This window comes from Canis lupus, chromosome 29 (assembly GCF_011100685.1).
Source record: "Canis lupus familiaris isolate Mischka breed German Shepherd chromosome 29, alternate assembly UU_Cfam_GSD_1.0, whole genome shotgun sequence".
NCBI lineage: Eukaryota > Metazoa > Chordata > Mammalia > Carnivora > Canidae > Canis > Canis lupus.
This window is the reverse complement of record NC_049250.1, coordinates 31,977,171-32,001,034: the sequence shown is the minus strand read 5'-3', so window position 1 is coordinate 32,001,034 and position 23,864 is coordinate 31,977,171. Positions and strand designations below refer to the sequence as shown.

General features: G+C 36.1%; 1 protein-coding gene across 24 annotated transcripts in view; it reads right to left on the bottom strand.

Annotated features, from left to right (window-relative positions):
- RALYL (RALY RNA binding protein like) overlaps positions 1 to 23,864 on the bottom strand; it is a 714,416-nt gene that overhangs the window by 102,461 nt on the left and 588,091 nt on the right. For all 24 annotated transcript variants that reach the window (XR_005381163.1, XR_005381164.1, XM_038579635.1 and 21 more), the window contains one exon: positions 15,257 to 15,289. Coding sequence is in view for 22 of the 24 variants with exons in the window: in XM_038579635.1 (XP_038435563.1) it covers positions 15,257 to 15,289 (33 nt within the window). In the remaining 2 variants the exon portion in view is untranslated. The remainder of the gene's footprint in view (positions 1 to 15,256; positions 15,290 to 23,864) is intronic.

Genomic DNA, 23,864 nt, shown 5'->3' with positions numbered 1-23,864 from the left:
TGTATATTGTTGCATCCCCGGGATTTACTTATCCTATACTTGGAAGTATGTACCTTTCAACCACGTATTCATTTTGAATAGAATTAAATCTTACTCAGAGGAATGAGTTCTGTGTGAGCCCTCACAACATTACTGGGCTTATCTGTAGTGAAAAATTTCTCATAAGCTTCCATGCTTTTTTTCTCATTAGTTCTTTGTTGTTTTAAGTCAATGTTCAGTGTTTACAGTCAATGTTCAGCGTTTACATTATTATGACTACGTAAATATTATTTAGAGTTAAGCAATATATTATGATTACATTTCCTTCTTGTACAAATTGTTGTTTACTTGGCCTTTATGATGGCTTCACTTTTTCATTCTTACTGGAGATCTCTATTGTCCTGCTGTAACTCAGATGGCTCCTCTTAGGGTCTATAAAAAAGTGACCATCCTGGTACTTCTCTTCACTAGTGACTTGGGGAGTTTTCTCTTTCTTGTGTTAGACCTTTCATTTATGTATTTATTTACTTATTTATGTATTGGTTTATTCAATGATTTGGGTGAAACAAGCATCAGTAGATTTCTTAGAAAGGATTTGTTAATTCTTAGATTTTTGAAAATACAGTTGATTCTTATTCGTGGGTTCTGTATTTGTGAATTTGCAAGGATTACCTATAACCCTCAAATCAATGTTTGCAGTGCTTTTATAGTCATTCACAGATATGCACAGAGTGGCAAAAATTTTGAGTTGCTGAAGCAGCATATTTGACTGCTCAAATATACTCTCAGCAACTGAGACTGAGGTGACGTGCTGGTTTCTTTGTTCAGATATGACACTGCAAATAAGTATACTTTTCGTGGTCTACTTAGTGCTACATTTTAAAATTTTTTTTTGCATTTTTGTGCTTTTCGTTGGTGATTTTACTGTTTGCAATGGTCTCTAAACAGAATGCAGAAGCGCTGCCTAGTGTTCCTAAGCACAAAAGGCTATGGTGTGCCTTGGGGAAAAAAAATACATGTGTTAAATGAGTTTCCTTCAGGATGAGTTATAGTGCTGTTGGTCATGAATTCAATGTTAATGATTCAACTATATATATATGAAATAAACTGTCTTTAAATGGAAACACACTAAACAAGGCTATGTAGTAAGTGGTTAACAAAAATGTTGTGACCAGAGCTCATGAGAACCTAATCCTGTATTTTTCCTAGGCGAATGGCTCAGTATTCGCTAAGGCAGTGGCTGAAGTGACTTTACAGAATAGAACTACCACAAAAATACAAGAATGGAGTGGATCTTTCCCTATCTTCATGCTTGGCTGATAATGTGTTTGGCGGGACTGACAGTCTAGTTGAATATCATTTTCTCTCAGAATTTGGAGGGCATTATCACATTGTCTGCAAGTTCCTAATGTTGAGAAATGTGATGTCATTTTGATTTAGTCTTTGTATGTGGCTTTTACTCCTGTGCTTGAAAGTTTAGGGTCTTTTTTAAAAAAGATTTTATTTATTTATTTGAGAGAGACAGAGAAAGAGAGCTCTTGTGCATGAACAGGGGAAGGGGAGGGACAGAGGGAGAGAGAAGGAGACTCCCTAGACCCTGAGATCATGACCTGAGTCAAAGGCAGACACTTAAGCAACTGAGCCACTCAGGTGTCTGGTTTAAGATCTTATCTATAGTAATCAATCTACCTAAGTGTAGAACATCTTTCATTCACTGCACTGAGCATAATTCTATTTGAAAACTTGTATGTTACAGTTAGGACATTATCTTGCATTACTTATTTGATTATGTCCTCTGTTTTCTCTTTGTGAAACAAGTATTACTAGATATTGATCTCTGGAAGTAAGCCTTGAATTATTTTTAAATCTTTTCTTTACTATTTTCCATCTCTGTCTTTGTGCTCTTTTTATATTCTAGACTTTCACTGAATTTTTCATGTCTGTTATGCTTCATATTTATAAGAATTTTTTTGTTGTCCATATATTCCTTTTTAATAATACACTTTTTATATAGATATATTTTTCTATCTCTAGGGATATTATTTATAGGTTTTTAAGGGCTTTTAAGGGCTTTTTTTTTTTTTTTTTGCTTGTTTAGTTTTATACTCCTTATATTTCCTCTACTGAGGAGTTCTGATTTTCTCTGGGTTTTTTTCTTTCACGTTAGAATAGTTTGTCAAATATCTGATGATCGTTTGCTGGTAGGTCGTAATTCAAAGCATGGTACTAAAAACATGAATGGAAGGTGTGTGTGTGTGCATGTATCCACATATATGCAGGACTTGTCAACTACAGGGTCTACTGGGGTGTGATGGAGCAAGGTCCTAAGGGTTTACTGGGATTGTAAAATGTATCTCCAGATCTTCTGGGATGGTCAGTTTTCTGAGATGACAGACTGCTAAGTCTTAAAGAGAAATTTCATTCTGGTCTAATGTTGAAAATAATAGCATCGTAGGGTTGCCCTAAGTTTTCCAAAGGTCATTAAGATATTGGTGGGGTTCCCCCCTGCAATTGTGAAGAGTTGGATTGCAGTGTTAGGAATTTATGTAATTTCTGTTTTTTTTTTAAAGATTTTATTTATTTATTCATGAGACACACAGAGAGAGAGGCAGAGATATAGGCAGAGGGAGAAGCAGGCTCCATTGCAGGGAGCCTGATGCAGGACTCCATCCCGGGACCCCAGGGTCATGGCCTGAGCCAAAGGCAGATGCTCAACCACTGAGCCATCCAGGTGTCCCCCCCTTTTTTTTTTCATTTTTTTTGTGGGGCAGATCCATCCTGGAGTCACATCCCTTCCCTGAGCCCAACACTTCACCTCAGTGAACATTTCACATATACTAACTTTCCTCCTCATGGTGGAATCTCTTGCAAAAGCAAAGGGAGTAGCTGGAGATCAAACATGAAAACATAAGGTCCTTTTTGAAGGCATGCCTTTTTTTTTTTAAATGGAGATATGGGAAGAGAAAGAGAAGAGAGGGGAAGTGGGAAGGTACTAAGGGGTGTAGGAAGAGAAGTAGGAGATTGCCAAGGGGAAGAAAAGAAGAGAGTAGAAGAAAAGGATGAGGGAGAGAAGGAGGAGACAAAAGAAGAGAGAGAGGGAAGGAGAGGAAAGAGGAGGCAGGAGAGGGGGAGAAAGGGGTGGCGCTGAAGAAGGTTGAACATGAAGTTTTTCAGACTCCTGTGATGTGGCTACTGGTTCATTTGCCAGTTATGTCATTCAGTGTCACTTCTAAGATACCTCTGGTGCAGCCAAATGGTGCTACTCACTACTTCTACAACAGAAACTAAACCTGTCTCGTTGTGTCCCCTCATGACTTTTCATTCATAACTTGTCTTTCAAGAATTATCAAGTATTGTCTCACATCACAAATACTTGCTTATTTTTATTTTATCTTCTTTAGAAGATTAGAATTGCCAACCCATGCCTTGTATTAGATACCAGCTTCTTTGTTTTTATCCTCTTCATGAGATGATATGGTCCTTAAAGGCAAAAACTTAGTCTTGCCCACAATTTCTCAATTATTGTAGTGAAGTATCAGCTTTTTATTCTTAAAATTTCCCATTCATCACAGACTGATAATTTCATAAAATACAAAACTGTACACTTAGGTGTCGAAGTGGCATAAAAATTCAATAAAAGTTTCTAAATGCTTTCTCTTACTTTTTGTATTTCACTAGTCACACTGGTTAAAAAACAGTTCATGGACTGGCACCATTTTACTGAGTCTGCTATGAGAAACACTGCTCTAGGCTACCTTTGTACCTTGCTTTGCACCTAGCAATAGGATTCCAAAGAATTTTGTACTGAATAAATTAATTTTTATACAGTATAATTAAATTGATATTTAGAAATCAAGATAAAGATCCTGGATCTTGATTAGAATGAAATGGCATCTTAATATCGACTTCTTGCTTTTAACCCTTGGTTTGTACTTTGAATGTTTAAATATTAAGCAATTAACAATTTCCCCAAAAATAATGTGAATTGCAGAATATTTTCAATACATTCAACACTTAACTCTAAATAATTTAGTGCCACCCTTCATCTGTCATTATCAAAGGTAAAGGTTTACTTTACTAAATTCTCCACTAATGGTAATTTGGTGTTGTGATCTTTGTGATATGGAAAGAAAACTCAATATTCAATCACAGTAATAGGAAACTATTTCTGTCTAGTAGGCTGGTTTTCAAACAGCAGCTGACATTGTTATCACATAATATTTTGCACACACACTTAGAGTGCCCTTCAGATAATGAATTGATGCACTTAATGCAATTAGACAGCTGTTCATTGTACAAAGGGCAGCAATGCTATCAAATTTTTTTCTCATGAGCTTCAAACTAAACCCTGGTGACTGAAGAAAATTAGGAATGAATGCCTTTCTTTATTGGGAAGCCCTCTAATCTTTGACTTGGTGGTCTGACATGGTGACCTGACATGAGAATAACGTTGACAATCAAAGGCCCATGATTAAGGAACACATTTTAAAAAATAACTTCTTTAGAGAGCCTCACTTTTTAAAAGGCCTTCAAGATTTTTAGCATCCAACTGGGTTATAACATACACTTTACTGAAATACCACTTGCATGATAGGATAATTTAACCAAGATCTGGGAGAAATATCTCATCAAGTGTTTCATCTTTTTTATGCTTTCAGTATAATCAAGGGTTGTCTACTGTTGAGTTAAACCAGAGGCACTGTAATATTATTTTGAAGTTGAATGTGGCCTGCAGGTTCTAATGGTAAGTTTTGAATGTGATCTAATTAAAATTTCACCAAAGAAATGATGTATCTAAAAACATGAAACATTTAGGGGTTGATTTTTCATTTTGATATCTTCCTTAGTTGGCATGCCAAAATACAGCTCTTCGATGCATTTTTCCCCGATAAGCTCCTAAAGCGTAAATGATGTCTGGCTTTTGCTAATATTTGGTAGCTATCGATTATACTGTGATAACTGATTTGTTCTGCAGAGTTAAGTAGGGAATCTTCTGAATCAAAAGTATTCTGTACTTTGAAAATGTCATTAAAAATGTTGAAAAGGTCATATTTTGAGATTGCTGAAAAAAAGATCAGTCATTCTTGGCTGGATGAACAGAATTTAATTGGGAAGTGAGGCTTTCAAACTTTTGCCAGCACTTTCATAATGTAAATTTGAGATTCACACTGCCTCTGGAAGCAATAAATAACTCTTTATGTACATGATTATTTTCCTGAATAATTAAAGCTATTATGTGGATATTCATGATGATTCAGATGAATATAAAACTGAGAAGACAGAAGTATTAGTTTGAATGAAATTGACAGCTCTTTAAGCAAAATCCCAAGGATGGACTCCATTCCAAAATGACTACTGATATGCTGTGTGTCTTTATAGAGCTTACATCACATCTCTGATCTATATTCTCTATATGAGAATCAGTATAGATTCACTGAACAACAGAAAATAAAGGCTAATCAATACTTTGAATCCTTTATGAAGAGCTAACACTGCCAAGAAATTATTTAGATAAGCAAGTATGATTCCATTGGAAAACCCACTTTAGGTATATTTAAAAATTGGAAAAAGTTTTTTTTTTTAAAGATTTATTTATTTGTTTGTTTGAGAGAGAGAGTGAGTGAGAGAGTGCAAGAGGAGGATTAGAGGGACAGAGAGATAGAGAGAGTCTCAATCACACTCCATGCTGAGTGCAGAGCCCTACTGGTGGCACTATCTTACGACCCTGAGATCACCACCTGAGCTGAAACCAAGAGTCCAATGCTTAACTTGACTGAGCCACCCAGGTGCCCTGGAAAAAGAGTTTATTATCTTCAAGTAAAGTCAATTAGTTTTCTTTCCTTGGAGATGGATTGATTTTAACTGAGTGAAATAAAGAACTTTATTTATTTTGAATATTTAATTCTAGTGAGTGTTTTTTTTTTTTTTTAAAGATTTTTATCTATTCATTCATGAGGGACACAGAGAGAGAGGCAGAGACATAGACAGAGGGAGAAGCAGGCTCCTTGCAGGGAGCCTGATGTGGGACTCAATCCCCACACCAGGATCACACCCTAAGCCAAAGGCGGACACTCAACCGCTGAGCCACCCAGGCATCCCTTAGTGAGTATTTTCAAGACAGCTTTTAAAAGTATATGAAATGGAGATCTTACTTCCAACTGAATCAATCAAGTAGTATTTCTACATATGACATCTAAATAATCTGAGCCACCATTTGTATTTTATTCATATATACATCCAATACACATATCTTTTATTGGTCAGATTATATGCTTACCCTTCCCAATGGAGCTTGACACTTTAAAAACTCATGTTCCTCAAAAACAGTGCTGATGGTAACAAGGAAATCATGGTAATTGTGTAAGTTAATATACCTGTCAGAGCTTTGATTGTTTTAAATTTGATTCCATAACATCATATAAGATTAGTTCTTCTCATGAGTGAGATTTTATGTATGACAAGTTTAATTATTTATTTTCTTATGTATGGGTATTTGGTGTCTACAAATTAGTTTGGCTAATTTAAAATTATATGATATTAAGTGATCATAAATCCTTTGTAGATTTTAAAGGGCTTCTCATTAGGCTTGCCTTTTTAAAATAATTAAGTGGTTTAGGATTGCTATGACTAAGAGTTTAGACGATATGGTGAAATTATTTAGCCAATATTTTTTAAGTTACAATTTTAACAGCATTTTTATCTTAAATGGACATATAGTGTGTATGACATTAGATATGTTACTGAGTTGAATAGATTTAATGGTTGAATCTCTCTCGTTCTTTCTCTCTATATATATGTATATATGATAAGTGGACTTTTAAATACCTTAATTCATTATGATCAAAGATCTCATCCAAATTTTGAGGGGGGAGGTTGCCTAGGATATACAATAATACCAATTCTCAAAGTAAAACTGATATGAACTGTGACATTTGGCTTAATGTGACACTTTATTATATGAATGAATTAGACAGCAGTGGAAGTGCTGATAACACTCTTTTGAAATATCATCAGCTATAAAGTCCTGCACCACTGCTTTCTTTATAAGCAGAACTTAAATAAATCTATTTAATGATCCTATGTATTTTCTTCCCTCTAAGTAACACTATACTCCTGCCTGCTATAATCTGCAATTACTTTCTTTTCCCTGAGGAGAACATTTCACTGAAGAAATAAAAGTCGTTTCAGTCACCATGAGTCTCTCTGCTTCCTAGGACATTTTCAAATGGTAAGGACTGAGGAAGACTGTTTTTGATGACTCTCCTCTATTTTATTATTGGAGAGTAATGAATTCTTGCTCCTTAAAAATGTGTTCTGGAACCCATGCATTCAAGACACCACTGTCAAAATATATACATACATGATTGATGACCCAATTTATTGGTGATATTGTATATGCCATCACAGTGCAGTTTAAATGATTTTGACAAGTACAGAAGAGTGGCATTGACAGGTGCAGAAATAAATAATGGGTTTAAGCTTTCAAATGTTTTTACAGCATTTCCCTGAGTGGCAGGTTGATAAATTAAAATTACAGTTGTAGCATCAGGCCTGAGAGCACAACTGCTTTAGATTACAAAAATAGCGCCGTGGAAACTTTGTGTACTCTCCAGAGAAGCAGCCTGGAGGGCCTTAGGAAAAAATGAAACAGTTAGTGTCGTTGCTAAAGGAATCATTAATTTTGTGGTAGCACTGTCTGAGTCTAAACAAATAAAAAAAATAGATTTTTAGAAGAGGAAAATTGGCTTTATCCCCTTATCACTTTCTCCCTAGAGACTCACAGAAAATCGAAGCCACATCATCAAGAGATAGGCACTGAGTTGGCCATTAGCAGTTTCAGGATGTCCGATGGGTGTATTTAAGAGCTGAGGGACAGTTTCCTGTTAACCTTCCCTTAGTTTTGATGCTACACCTGGATTTTGGCTTGTCCTACTCTCACCATGATTCTACAAAGTTCAGCTGAAAAACCCCTAAGTCATCACTCCATCACTCACTGATTCTAAAACTCTCCCCAAAATGTTATTTTCATCAGGCATTTCCTTTCTATTATTTTTCTTTACAGATCTTAGTAAACGAAAATTTTATATATTTAAGGTGTACGACATGACTTTATATATGTGCCTTTATGTCATTTCATTCACTGGGAAATGATTGCTTTCATGAAAGCTAATTAACATATATCCATCACCTCACTGAGTTACCTTTTTTTTTTACAATGACACTTAAGATCTGCTTTTAAAGCAAATTTCAAGTATACATTACAGTATTAGCTACAGTCATGTTCTGATTCCTGTAACTTATTCATGTTCCATAACTGAAACTTTGCTTTGCTAATTCTCCAACTCCTAGGCAACCACCATTCTACTCCCTGTTTCTGAGTTCAGCTAGTTTAGCTCCCACCTGTAAGTGAGATCATGCAGTATTTGTGTATCTATGTCTGGCATCTGACTTATGTCACTTAGCATAATGCCCTTCAGGTTCATCCATGCTGTCACAAATGGCCGGATTTCCTTCTTTTTAAAGGCTGGGCCATATTCTATTATATAGCACTATATAATATTTCATATATATAACATTTTCTTTATCCATTCATCTGTTAATGGACACGGAGGTGTTCTTTGCTATGATAAATAATGCTGCTATGAACATGGGAACACAGATATCTTTTCACATTAGTGTTTTCATTTCCTTTGTATAAATACTCAGAAGTGGAATTGCTGAATTATATGGTAGTTCTATTTTTATTTTTTTGAGGAACCTTCACACTGTTTTCTGTAGAGGCTGCACCAATTTTCATTCTCCCCAACAGTGCACAAAGGTTCCCTTTTCTACACATCATCATCAGCATTTATTATCTTTGGTCTTTTTGATAATAGCCACTGTAACAAGTGTAAGGTGATTTTGTTCTGCTTAAGTCATGGGTCTTTTCAAGTCATGCCTGAACTATTGCAAAAGCCTTCTAAACGCCTTCACTATGACCTCACTTTGGATATCATTACTCTTCAGACAAGCAAACATACAACATGCAATGACTCTACTGAATCCACAGAATGAAAAGGAAGCTCATCCTCTTCCCTCTCTCAATTTTGTATTGAATTCTTTTTTTTTTTTTTTTTGTATTGAATTCTTAATCTCACCTTGAGGATTAACTCAGGTCCTACTTTTTGTCTAGAAAAATTACCTGACAATCTGGCCATTTTCTTCAACTTCTCAGTTCTTAAATGAAGATAAACTCTTAATTCCTGAATGATTTTATAGCGGTCATATAATTCTTTTTTATGTTTTGATGTCCCACTGAAACCATCCCTAAATTGGTATTGCCTTCCCTTTTTCATGCTCTTATTATTAAAGTTTTTAGTGTTGTGTGTGATATTTCTATAAATCTAAGTACCTTCTGGAATTGTCTTCCTGTCTTAATGCTATTTTACTTTTTCTTATCTATCTTCCTCAAAAATCTCCCCCGTAAGGCAGGCCTTCATTCCTGTGCTGATTTCACTCTCTTTTGGACTTTTATGCCCAGAATTCACCTGCATTACCAGGATTTGGATATTCAGGTATTTGGGATTCAATTAGTTGACACTTCTGTCATTTGGTGGAACTTACTCCTTTAGGAAAAAGCTATTAATATAATGTAATTATTCCACAGGATATTGATAGTAATTGGTATTTATTTCCTGTTTACTAGATGTCAGACACAGTTTTAAGCACTTTGCTATATTATCTCATTCAAAACAGCCTTAAGAGTAAGTTATTACCTCAGGCTAGGAGATGAGGCTCAGAAGTGTTAAACAAATTGCCCAAGGCACCCAGCTAGGAAGTAACTAGCTTGAATGGAATTCAAACCAAGGAAACCAAGTTACAGAATTTAAGCTCTTAGGCGTCCCTGGGTGGCTCAGTCAGTTAAGAGTATGACTTTGGTTCAGGGTCATGATCTCAGGGTCCTGGGATAGAGCCCCTGAGGTAAGCTCCTTGCTTAGCAGAGAGGCTGGTTCTCCCTCTCCTTGTTCCCCCTCCCCTTCCCCTGCTCATACTCTCTCTCTTTCAAATAAATAAATAAAATCTTTAAAAAGAGAGAAAGAATTTAGGCTCTTAAAATAGGTAGCTAACACTATAACAATGTATACTATCTATTAGTAAATATAAGGTCTCATACAAAACCTGGACAAAGTAAAATAACGTAAGTACTGGACCTACTAAGAGTGTCAAGATTTAATAATGTCTTCATACCAACAGCAGAAGTATATTGAAGATCCAAATTCAGTTAGAAGACTGGAAATAAAAGGGGAAAATATCTCTCAAGCAAAATTATTTTTAAAAATATAGCTACTAGCAATTATGTGAAGACCAATTTTAGATGTAAAGTGAGCTTTGCTGTCCTGGCAGTGTTCGTTCCTTCTTGTTTGGACTTAATAGAATGGGTCCACTGTGTCTTAGGGGATACAGGAGATCCAGGCTTGCCTGGGCCATGATTAGCTCACTCATTGAGCCTTGATAGAGATAAATATAGTAATTCTGCTATTTTTATCCTTGATTTGTTTTGAATGTCTCTCAGACAAGCTTGAGAAATAATAATTCTGAGGTCTATCAGTATTATCTTAAAATTATTTTGATTATTTATTTATTTATTTATTTATTTATTTAGAGGGCAAGGGGAGGGGCAGAGTGAGAGTGAGAGAGAGAACTCAAGCAGACTCCTGGTTGAGTGTGGAGCCCAATGTGGGTTTGATCCTTGGACCCTGAGATCATGACCTGAGCTGAAATCAAGAGTTAGACATGTTATTAACCAACTAAGCCACCCAGGCACCCCTTAGTTACTTAAATTATCCAAATACAGTGAAAAAAGTCTGAACAATTTTTTTTTACCCATGTGATAAATAATCCTTCTTATAATAAAGCTACTCGTGCAAAAATTCATCAGCTGAAATACTGGTATGAACCAAAATTTCGATTCCAAAATACAACTGACTCATATTTAAAGTCTTTTAAAAGGTCAACTTCATGCTGAAGAGGTAAGGAGAAATAATTCACATGGAAAATTTCATTTAGTGCCTTGAGTATATTTTTAAAGTGGCTCAGTGTCTGCAAAGTGTCAACAGTCACTTGTACTTGAAGAGAACTCATGCATTGTCTTGACATGCCCTTTTATGCTGTGAATCTTAAACGTCAAAGAACAGGAGCTTCCTTTCCTCTCATCTGTATTTTTCATTAAAAAGCTGTAAAAGCTTTTTCAAGGCAGGACTGGTTTTAAACTAAGATTTGTATCTTAGAATCTTAATTGAGATGATCACTTGGTTCTTGTTCACTTTCTTAAATGCAAACTTGATGCCTGTTTTCTCCCAGCTTATTTCCAAAATCAGACTCTATCTGATGCCACATAAAAGGAAACATTTGTCAGAAGAATTTTCTTAATTGCTCTAAAATGGAACGTTTTGCGAGTGAGTAGACTATCACACACTTAGTATTCTTGCAACATGCAAGCCTAAGCTCCACGCTAAAAAACAAGTTTGCTTAACTGATGTGTTTTACTGTTGGATGAGTGAGAGGGGGAAGAATTTTAATTTTTAAATCTATTATTTAAATTTATTTTACTTAAAGTACAAATATTTTTGTATCATATATTTAATAAATGTAATGTATGTAATAAGTATGTTATTACATATACATTTATATGCAAAATATAAAACATTTTATTCAACATTTAATAGAATATTTATTAAATGTTTACATTATATTGTTTAATAATGTAAATATTTAATTAATTTCTAGCCTTGGGTCTGGGAAAACATCAGAAGGAGTCTTGCTGCACCTGAGCATAGGTAGTGAGCTCCTTATGTACTACGGAAGCTTCCATGGCATATCATCTGGTCTCTTTACATGTATCCTGGTCTCTGATGAGTTAACCTCAAGACAGTTCTAGATCAATGTGTCTACCTCCACCATATGCATCCCAAACAGGGAAAGACTGTGGGAAGTTATATTTCAAAGATTTTCTGCAAACATTCTAAGGACTGAAGATGTCTGTGAGAACAATCTGTGTATGTCTGTAAGAGAACGAGTCAGGAGAATGCAACCATGATGTAGACAGTGGTTTCTAGGCTTGGCTCAACAGCCTTGGAAAACACTGCATTTATTGGCCTAACCCTGGGTAAACAGAATCAGACTCTGGGATAAGGCTTCCTGCCTCACTCCAGGTTAAGGTTTGGGTTTTTTTTGTTTTTTGTTTTTCCTAATGACATTATTTTATTAATCATTTACTGGTGCGTATGAAAGAAAGCTCCTTTCATATCAATCTTCGGTTGAAGTTCTGAGATCTGAGGTTTCACTTAACTTCCTTTTACAATTCCCTAATCTTTTTCCATAAGCAAATATTTCCTATGTTATAACTTTCTGACAAATTTTTCCACTGGTATATTCAGATTGAATTTATGTTGTGACATTTAACATTTTTATATCATAATGAATTAGTATAGCACATTTATGAAAGGAAGAATTTTGATCCCTAATGTATATTAAGAAGAGATACATATTTAAATTTTTTCAATATTTCTTTCCATTTAAAAATTTTAATGACAATTATTAGTTTTCATCATTAAAATACAAAACAATTATCTGTACTCATCTTTGATAGCTTATTCCATTCACAATTTTTGTTTTTTTTCTCTCCATTATGAAAACATCTTTTAGTTTCCATGTGTAACTCAAAGAAGGCCGTGTTAAAGTGGAGTGAAAGTGGAGTTTCATTCTCTGAACTACTTCAGAGCTCTCTGATTGACTCTTTGGAGTGTTATAAGTGACTGTACCTTCCATATCTGTAATAAAAGCTAACACTGACAAGCAATTATGTACCAAAAACAGTCCTAAATACTTGATCTAAATTTTCTTATTTATTTTTAAGAGATTTTATTTATTTATTTGAGAAAGAGAGAGAGCACCGATGCACATGCACATGGGGAGGAGGGGGGGTTGAGGGAGAAGCAGACACCCTGCTGAGCAGGGAGCCTGATGTGGGGGTTGATCCCAGGACCTTAGGATCATGACCTGAGCCAAAGGCAGACCCTTAACTGACTGAGCCACCCAGGCGCCCCTAATTTATCTAATTTAATATCCATATCACAAATAAGAACCCAAAGCTTGAGGGTTCAAGTAACTGCTTAAACCAATACACATAGCTTGTAAGTGTCTGAGCCTACAAAGGCAAAAGCAACTTCTAGAAGTACATATTAACAAGTGCTTTAAGACACTGGCAGGGAATGGACTGAAGTATGCAATATTTAGAATTGATCTACTCATTAATATGATTTTTTATTGCACACAGAATTAAAGTTATAATGTGAGGTGTGCAGGGTCCTAGAAAAACTCAGTGTTATGGACTGACAGGTCAACTCATACCAAAGACTATATACCATGCATTAATTCCTTTTAAGCGACAGAATTAAAAGTCACAAATTTGAATAATAGTTCTCTATATTAGACTACCTTTGCCCGATAGTCTCATATGTGTCCATTATGTTCACTCTCAAGGTCAGGAGAGAGACTCATCCAAACTTTAGACAATTTTATTTAAAATAATTTTCTTGGAGGAAAATGATGAAGTGCAGCTGTATAATAAAGTATCCTGTCTACAGAACCATTTGGGTTGCATGTTTTATCCCACTTAACTTTTAATACCTATTTAAGGGACAGCAGTATTTTCCTACTGCCATGCCAGTTTTCCCATTTCAGGCATTTGCAGAGTTATATGTCATTTTTTTTTGGAAACTTTTTTCAGGTCTCTAATACAGAGTTTTAAGATCCTGATAAGTTTAAAACAAAGATTACTTAGAGTCTGCCCTTGTAAAAGAGAGGTACAAAGTAAAAAATGAATTCTATCTCAAAGAAGTTGGGAGAACAGGAAATGCTGCAGAGAAACTGCATTAAGTGAGGCATGAAGAGAAGCTATTTCAGCCCTCTTGACTTGAGGGCAGGACACATATGCATTCAAAATAAAAGATCTCTTCAGGCTTAAAGGTTTTTAACAATAGGAGTTGATGATCAATGAAGGAAAGAAGCATGCTCTAACGATTTTTTTTTGGACCAGATCAACTTGACCTTTAATTTTTTTCATAAAATCCTCTAATAAATGCATCTACTCCATTTTCTCTCCCAGCATCCCTAACAATTATTTTGATTCTCATGATTCAAATAGTTTTCTGAAATGCTTTTATGAGGAGTAGAAAGTGGGAAGGGAACCATATTGCTCAAGGAGTGACAGAAATATTCAAGGATTGTGAATAAAAGTCATAGAAGAAAACTAATGTGATTATTTAAAAATCTACCCCATCCCATGTTTCTGGTCATTAACCATCGATATCATGGTTGCCTATATGTGATTTTTTCCCCCATCAACTATGGAATGATTGCCTTTAAGCTACAGTATCTTCCGGCACTTTTTGAAACTTTATAACATCAACCGCAATGCTCAGTATGCAAAAGTGCCCTAACGAGACATTTTTATATGTTAGTCAAAGGATTATTTGGGAAGATCAATAAAAACAGCTTTGCTGACTCTTAATTAGCAAAATACCTGAAAATAGTACAAGTCTATTCTTGTCAACAATATATTATTATTAGAACATGTATTGTGACTCAGAATGCTGCTATCAGAGGAGGCAGGTGTTGGTTTTACTCAATTAGCTTCATGGCTCTCAGCTCTACACTCAGAAGAGTGATCAATGTGAGTGGAGTGGAGAAATAAAAGTGAAATGAGAGAAAAGGAGAAAGAGACAGACACAGATTTTGAAGATTTAGGAAAAAGGGGAGAAGAAATACTAGGTTAGATCAAGAGAAAGTAATAAAAAATGACTAGATTTAGGAAAAAAGGGAGAAGAAACACTAGGTTAGATCAAGAGAAACAGTAAAAAAGTAAAAAAAAAAAAATTACTAGAGCCTAAGAATAGTGAAGTTGCGGTACAGAGGAATTAGTAAAACCAATCTGAGCATTAACTTTACAGGGTGAGAATATAGAAAATTACTTGTATGCCTCATTTGGCTTTTGTAGAGGATACGGGCTGTTGTATGCATTCATTCATCTGCTGAATTTCCAAGGTCATCAAATAGCTTGGTGAACATTTTGGTGAAGTCTTTATAAAACACAGACAGCAATGCTGCATATAACGCATCCAATGATATGGGATGACTTTGAAAATGAAATTATGTGACTGCAAATACCATCCCATCCCAGACCTTGTTAAAAATCAATTACAGAACTGTGATTTAAAATCTTTAGACATATACTCACCCAACAGACAGGAAAGGCTCCTTTGATTCGAGTCTATGAAAAAAAAATATGAAAAATGAATTGTAATATAACAATTTGCTATACACTTAAAATTGCTCTCATAGGAATCTGACAAAATTATTATACTTGTTTGGATGAAAATGTATACTTTAGCACTAATAAAAAGGGATACATAATATATGAAGATCTAATCTGAACTAATTTAAATTCCAGAGAGTTGGAATGGGAATGTAGTATTTAAATGACACATTAAGATAATAATACTGTTAGTCTAATTCTGATTTGCACTCTCTGTATCTTCTTTTTTACCATAATTTGAAGAAGCTTGGATATATCTATTTGTAGTTGTTGTAACAGTAAAGAAATTTCTAATGTATTTAGTTACATATTGTCTGAGTAATTTATTTCCAGTAAATTTTCTGTAACGAAGAGAGAAGTAGCATGACATTCACGGTCATATACCAGCAGCAGCTTGTCTGGGGGTGAGTCTGAAGGAGTCAGGTCATACATTAGGATCTTAATGCCTTTTCTTAATGTCTTCTGAGAACCTGGTATTTTTTTGTACCTCCTAACATATTAAAGAAGAATTCTAATTCTGTAGCCTGTGATTAGTTGTGGCATCTTGAGCAAGCAACTTAAAAAAACTTTCTGGGGCTTATTTTTTTCATTGTAAAATAGGCTAAGAATGCTTCCAGTTAATTTTATTTCATAAATTAACTTATTTGCAAAAAGCAAATCAGTCAGGAAACTTTTGGCTTCTAAATATTTCCTAATTAATAATTAAGGAAGGGCAGCCCGGGTGGCTCAGCGGTTTAGCGCCGCCTTCAGCCCAGGGTGTGATCCTGGAGACCCAGAATCGAGTCCCACATCGGGCTCCCTGCATGGAGCCTGCTTCTCCCTCTGCCTGTGTCTCTGCCTCTCTCTCTCTCTCTCTCTCTCTGTGTGTTTCTCATGAATAAAATAAAATCTTTAAAAAAATAATTAGGGGATCCCTGAGTGGCTCAGCATTTCAGCGCCTGCCTTTGGCCCAGGGTGTGATCCTGGAGTCCCAGGATCGAGTCCTGTGTAGGGCTTCCTGCATGGAGCCTGCTTTTCCCTCTGCCTGTCTCTCTCTCTCTCTCTCTCTCTCTCTATGTCTATCATGAATAAATAAATCTTTTAAAAAAATAAAAAATAAAAAAATAATTAAGGAAACCAGTTGGTAGCTGTCTATTGGCCACTTAATTTTTATATGTTTCTTAACATATGATTATGCGTTAAATGTAAGCAAATATTAAAGACATTTTTATCTGAACCCTGGTGTTTAAGGTGATGCAATGAGCACTGGGTGTTATATGCAACTGATGAATCACTAAATTCTTCCTCTGAAACTAATTTTTAAAAAAAGCTCAGAGTTTAGAAATGTACATTTGTGCAATCTTTCCCTTTTCTGAACTCCTATTTTATTTGCACCTCCCTGTAAATTATTTGCCATACTGTGTGTTTGTTGTACCCATATATTTGTGATATGAATAGCAAACAGATCTGGGGGAAAAAGGTTGAAGATAAATAGTGAAATATATTTGGATATGCTTGTTTTATAAGACATGACCAGCGCTAAGTGATCAAGAGAAGTTACCTTGAAGAAATGAGGGGGGTTCTACATAGTGTGATGCAGGGAACCATTTGCTTATTTGGTTCATCATGACGACATCACTTCTCCTTTACATTCTCATCAGCAACACTTAATAAATCATTTCCTGCTGCCTACAGTGCCCTCCTAGCCTCTCACTGTGGCCCGATTTTAGTGGCAGTGACCAACCCAGTAAAAGAAACACTTAATATCTGACTCCTCTCTCTTTTTCATCTTCCACATCTCAATTAGCAATGTCCTGTCAACTTCTCCTTTATGTGACTTTCACATCTCCCTCCACACTCTATTCCCAGGCTAATTCTCATTACTCACCCCAGCCTAGCTGGTGTCTCCAAATGTACATTCATTGTTCACAGTTGCTCCAACTTCACACGGTTTCCCACTAAAGCTCCCTTTCACTCATATCAATTGTTTAAGCACTGCATGGTCCTGCTTTCGTTGAAGGTATCATGAACAATATGCATAAAAGAAAGATCCACTATTTTGCCTTTTCTGTATGATCACTGAAACACTGAGTCCAGAATGAAGTAGTATTTACTTACTGATTTTCCTTCTCTTCTCCTGAAGGCTTCAGACAAGCCATTGTTGGATTGAAGCATATAGGGGCATATGTTGCCCCAATGACACCAGGGATTAATATGGTCAGTCCTACTAACTAGTTAATTGTCTGTTTCCTCTTTTTACCACTTCACTCACTTCAACTATTTCCTCCCAAATTTTCAATAGAAGAATTCAGGGGAAAATTCAAAATTTTTAAAAATGATACTGGATTGAGATTCTGACATTCTATAAACCAAGGGTTGGCAACCGGGGGTTGGTCTACTGGCCAGTTCTTGCTCACCACCTGATTTTATATAGCCCACAAACTAAGAATGGCTTTCACATCTTGTTTTTTATTTGAGTATAGTTGACACATAATGTTAGTTTCAGGTGTACAACGTAGTGATTGATTCAACATCTCTATGGGATGCTGTTCTCACAGGTGTACATTTTTAAACTGGTTGAAAATGTCAAAAAAGAATGATATTTTACAACACGTGAAATTATATGAAATTCAAATTTCAAAGCCCATAAATAAAGTTTATTGGGACACAGTCAGTTTTATTCATTTACATATTGTTTAAGGGTTCTTTTGTGCTACACAGCAAGTTGAGTAGTTGTAACAGGAACTCTATGTCCACAATTTGAAAATATTTACTATATGGCCTTTACAGAAAAGCTATGCCAATGCATGACCTATAATTTTATTGTTGGAAGGAACTGGAAACTACCTTTCAAAATAGGCACTCTTTATTTTAATACATATCAAAATATTGCCTCAGAATTAGAAGTTCATAATAATTTGAATTCCTTCTCAACATCACCAATTCTCTGCACCTACTACTGACAGATAGACCCCCCTACAATGTATTTTCACATCACCATTTTTATTGACAATTTTGATAACCATAGGATGATACCCAACCTTTTTAGTGTGTCATTGGAAAGCTTTGTCACAAACATGCCTCACACTAACTTTCCTAGTTGTTCTTTTATCACTTCTCTTACTAACCACTTTATTCCAGGAAATTTGTCTATTTATTACCTAAACAAATCTCTTTTGCTTTGATGTCTGGAAGCCTTCTATTTCTATACCATAATATGATTTTTTTTTGCCCTATGCATGATCTATTTATCTTATGAGTTATCTAACTCCTTTATAATGCTAATTCTGACACCTTCATCGTACAGGGACAGTCCTGTCACTAAATGTCTTCTATTTATTATCTCCATTACTATGACATATTCTCAGGACAATAGTCCTGGGTTAAATGGCTAGCTTCAGGTTTTAAGACCGGTAAGAATATTAAACTTGCAAGTCTGCTTAGACAAGAAGCTCCCGAAAGCTTTGTGTTAAATCTTCTAATGGCCCAGAGGAGGTGGTGGCTGATGCTCTATGAGCTGAACAGAAAGGAAAGATGATTGTCCATTAGTCATCTTAAGCCACTGAAGATGAACCATAGGTATCCAGACCCCCAAGCATTTTCAGTGGTGACACAGAGCAGGAAATCTGTAGAGAGCCACCATCAGGTCATCCTATATGTGTTTCATCTTCAAAACAATGACACATTATAGAGGAAAGTGATAACTGGCCCATATTGAATGATGCTCTGTTTTGATTCATTACATAGACTCAAATTCCCTAGCCTTGAGTTGATTCAGAGATTTTTACATTTTTTCCTCATTAATTATATGGCCAACATCATAGCCAACTCGAGAGGCTGCTGTGAAGAATAAGAGATTATGTACACCTAGCAACTAATACAGTTCCTGGTACAGAGGAGACTGTGATGGTCAAGGCTATGCCAAAGACAGGTGGTTTGTTCTAAGGGCTGAAACTGCCTGAATTCATGAAAAGCTCACTTTTGCAATTTTAGTCCTGAAAAGTGAAAAAAAAAATGTAATAGAAGAAAACTACCAGGAGAAACATCTCTTTGGAGCAAATTGTTTATCAATGTAATTCTTAGAAACAGAAGATTGCATTGTGATATGCCCAGAGAGAACTTTTCTGAGTTTTTTTTTTTTTAACAAGGTTAAGTGTTTTGTGAAGGATTGATTTTATCTTTCCTAAGATTTACTTTTAGCATGAACAGAGTAGTGAATTTAATAATACTTCATTCAAGATCCACTAGAATGAGGAATAGAATAAGATAAACCATAGCCTTCAGAAAAATCAGCACAGTAAAGAAATAAAATGGATTGCAAAATGAAGATCAATATTTGGAGCTAACGGATTTATGACATTTTGTATTTAATGACAAAAAAATCTAAGCTGAATTTACTAAGGAGCAGGGGTTATTAAAAATGCTTTATAAACACTGATTTTTTAAGCACCGATTTTTTAAGCATTATAATATCCTCTGAGATAGATCTCATTTTACAGATGAAGAAACTGATACCCCAAAACGCTAAGTGTCTTGCCTAAGTTCACATGGCTAGAAAGTGGCTGAGCTCGGGCTTGAACTTAGGCATTCGGGCTCTAAAGCCCACGTGTTCATGTCTTGCATTGTATATTGCTTTTCATCCCTTTTTACATTTCTTTTGTTTATATGTGCCTTATGGCACTGTCACATTTGCTTTCTTCCTAATTTCTATACTCTCTGGAGAAATCTAACTGGGTTTGCATGCTGTCAACATGCTGGATATTTCCAACTCTTGTCTCTCGTATCACTCTATATATGATGTGTGGCTATATCTGTCCATCATACAACTCCAATTGTGGGTGCCTTCAACTTAATATGTCCCAAGCTAAATTCATTGTCAGCCTCTCTCATTCTTCTTCTTTATCCCCAACTCAACGGCCTAATCAGGCACTCAGGTGACCAAACCAGAAAGATCATAATCTTTCTCTTTGACTCCTTTCCAACGACACTCACTTTCAGGAGATCCTCCTAGCTCTGCTGTATTCTATTACCGAAAATCCTCTTAATTCTTTACTTATCTCTCAGTTATTATTATTACAGTTCAAGTGATCATCAACCTTTAGGTGGTCTATTAGAATAATCTCCTCAATGACCTTCCTTCTTCAGTATGTCTTTGGAATAGCCATATCTACTAGAACAATCATCTTTCTAAAATAACTATCATACAAATATGATCGTGTAATTCCCCTCATTATACATCTCTGAGTGCTTCTAGGAACTACTTTCTCATGAGGCACCTTAAGTTGGTTAGGAGAGCTTCTTAACAGTTAATCATGATGTATGAAACATTCCCAGTGTATTTTCCAAGTTCCCTATTAAGACTGTATACTCCTTGAAAGTTGAAATTCACTTTATTTCAAACCTAGAATCATGCCTATTTCATTAGGAGGCTCTCTGTAATGATTCTGTGAAATGAACTTCCCCTGCTTCACTCCCCCACCCCTACTTCCATTATTTACCTACAGAGTAAAGTCCAAACCCTTTAATATAACTTAAAGTTTATTCACAATCTTGTTCAAGTACCTTCCCAGCCTTTGTCTTCTACCATTTCAGCCTACAAATTCTATGCTCAAGCCAAGCTGAGCCAAATATTATGCTCAAGCCTGCTCACCGTCAGGGTGGCATCCTGCATTCTCACTCCCTGTGCTTGGGCATATACAGCATTTTTGCAGAAAGGACTTCAACTACCTTGTTTTTGTAAAACGAGTGGTTTTTTTATGACTCCAAAGTGACTTATAAGTATGTTCTCCTAGGATAGTTATATGATTTTGCAGTAAAAATTGCTGAGCAGCAACACATTTACTACCATCAGATCTATCCTCTTTAGCAATAACAACCTAGGCCTGACCTACATTTAAGATAGATATTCCAAAGGGTTTAAGGATAGTTTCTAGAAAAAGACAGCTTGATTCCAGTTCTGACTCTAACATCTTCTGGCTGTGTGGCCTTGAAAAAGGAAGGCATTTTTCTTTGTGCCTCAATTATCTCATTTGCAAAACGGGGTATTAATAGACCTAACTATCAGGGCTATTGTGAGAATTGGATTAAGTAAATAACTAAACAGATTTTTTTTTTTTTTCAAAGTAAAAGACTTTATTCATGACTACTGGAATAAGGAAGAGAGAATCCAGCAGAGACCCTGGGGATCGACTGCCAGAAAGCAGAGTGGGGTCAGTGGATGGGAAGTCACTAGGGACAGATACCGAGGAGGGGGATCCTTGATAACACTGGGTGAGGCCTAAATTAATTAGATAAATAAATAAATGGATAGTAAATACTTAATAAATTTCTGCCATCATTGTTACTTTTTTATCCACGAGTGCTCTGATTGTTCTTGCATTCATGGCCATTTAGCAGATATAGGGAGTCCAGGTTGGGGAACAGTCTGGTGGAGCAGTTATATAACAAAGAACCATGTGGAGCTATGTTGGTGAAAGTATGCAACAGATGGAAATGTACACCTGGAATTCGGGCAAGATATTAGGGCTGAAGATACAGATTTCGGAATCATGTCATCAAAGCAGAGTCAGCATATGCCATCAAAGGAGAGAGTGGGCCCCCCAATCCCCAGAGAGAATGTGTAGAATAGGAAGAAAGGATGGAGAAGAGATATACAGGCTCATTAACAGGCTGCTAGGTGTGTAGATGCAAAGGTCAGAAAGGGACATGATGGCCGTGGTGGTCCATGTCATTGTGAGTTAACATTTAGCTAACCAACTGCTTATTATTTATGGAATAATTTGACATGCTATTTTCCAAATAGCTTAATAGCTTTTCTTGAATTACAGGAATCTTATTTTGATATTTAAACTTTAGTCTACATTTCATCATTAATCATTTGTAATCTAAACACATCCACATGACATTTTCTTCATTCCAAGGCCTTCTGATTTAAATAGGCTTTTTTTCCCAGATAAATGATTAAATGTGAGCAAAAGATGATGATTTTGATCAAAGCTAAGCACTTGTAAAGTGATTCACAGACATCTTCCTCTACTGAACATTTCACATACTAAAATAGAACACAATTCTATCAGTATTCTTAAAAATTCATCTATCACCAGAAAATGAAAAAGCATAGGGGCAGGATATTCATTGGTAATTGTAGGTGACATACAATAAAAATCAGAATCTGTCTGTAGTACTTACCTTGGCTATTCTCCTCTCCTCACTTAAAGAGAAAAAAAAAAACAAAAGCAAAAGCAGCCCAGGTTGCTGTGCTGGCCCACCAGGGCCTAGAGGCCTAGAAGCTCTTGCCTGGGAAGCAAGAGGCTTGTTAGGAGGAACACACTATGTTAGTGCATCACAGAACAAAAGGCCTGAAGCCTACACAGGCAGCAACCTCCTCACCTCCATCTGCCCAAGGAAGCCTAAGTACGACTCATCAGTTAGTGTCTTTGGTTGAATAAGAGCTCAAGATATTTTTGCCTCCTGACCACGAGTAGGCCCTCACAGTGAATTCTCCTGCCAGCCACAGCCCTTTCCCAGGTGTGGCTCCTACGCGGGCATAGTGTTCTTACAGATGCACAGGGATTATCCCAAGGATAGCCTTTTATGGTGTCCTGTCAACCACACTGAGAAATTTGTAGCAAAGCATGATGGCATGGTCTGAGATGGCTAAGAGTGGGAGCAATCCTTTCTTTCCTTAAAAGCTTATATGCTCTAAAGCTGAGAGGTCAAATAAGCCTTAATTTTTTGTCAATTCTGACTAATTGATGGTAGCTGCTGGGAACAAAGTGTTGACAAGAATTCTAAAACCCTTCAGGCATCAGGATGGAAGATGGTTGTAATTAACCTATGTCTGCCACAGAAATATAAAAGGAATGAAGAATGTTGTGCACATATGTATTTACCAACTCCGGGCTAATAGAAGGTAGAGAAATTTGCTCAAACTTATACAAGGAATAAAGAGGTACAAAGTTCTACAGCAGAACCCAGGTTTCTAGACATACAGTCCATATGCCAATGTGTATAAATAATCATGTATCCTTAATGCTTCACATATGACAATAACCAGTATTTTTTTTAAAGATTTTACTTATTTATTCATGAGAGACACAGAAAGAGAGAGAGAGAGAGAGAGAGAGAGAGAGAGAGAGAGAGAGGCGGAGACACAGGCAGAGGGAGAAGCAGGCTCCATGCAGGGAGCCAGATGTGGGACTTGATCCGGGGACTACAGGATCATGCCCTGGGCCAAAGGCAGGCACCAAACCTCTGAGCCACCCGGGGATCCCCAATAGCCAGTATTTTTAATCTGGCATGCTATCTTAAGCTTTTTAACACATTTAATCTTCATAACTTCTCTGTGAGGTTGGTACAGCTATCTTCTCTATTTTATACATAGGAAATTGAGGCAGAGAGATATTGAGTAGCTTTCCCAAGATCTTAAAAAAGCTAAAAAGTCGAACTGCAGGATGATAATTCAGGCAGTGTGATGAAGACCTTATAGTATATTTGTATCACTTTCCAGTGTATCATTCCCTGGCCATTAGAAGAGCATCAAATTCACCTG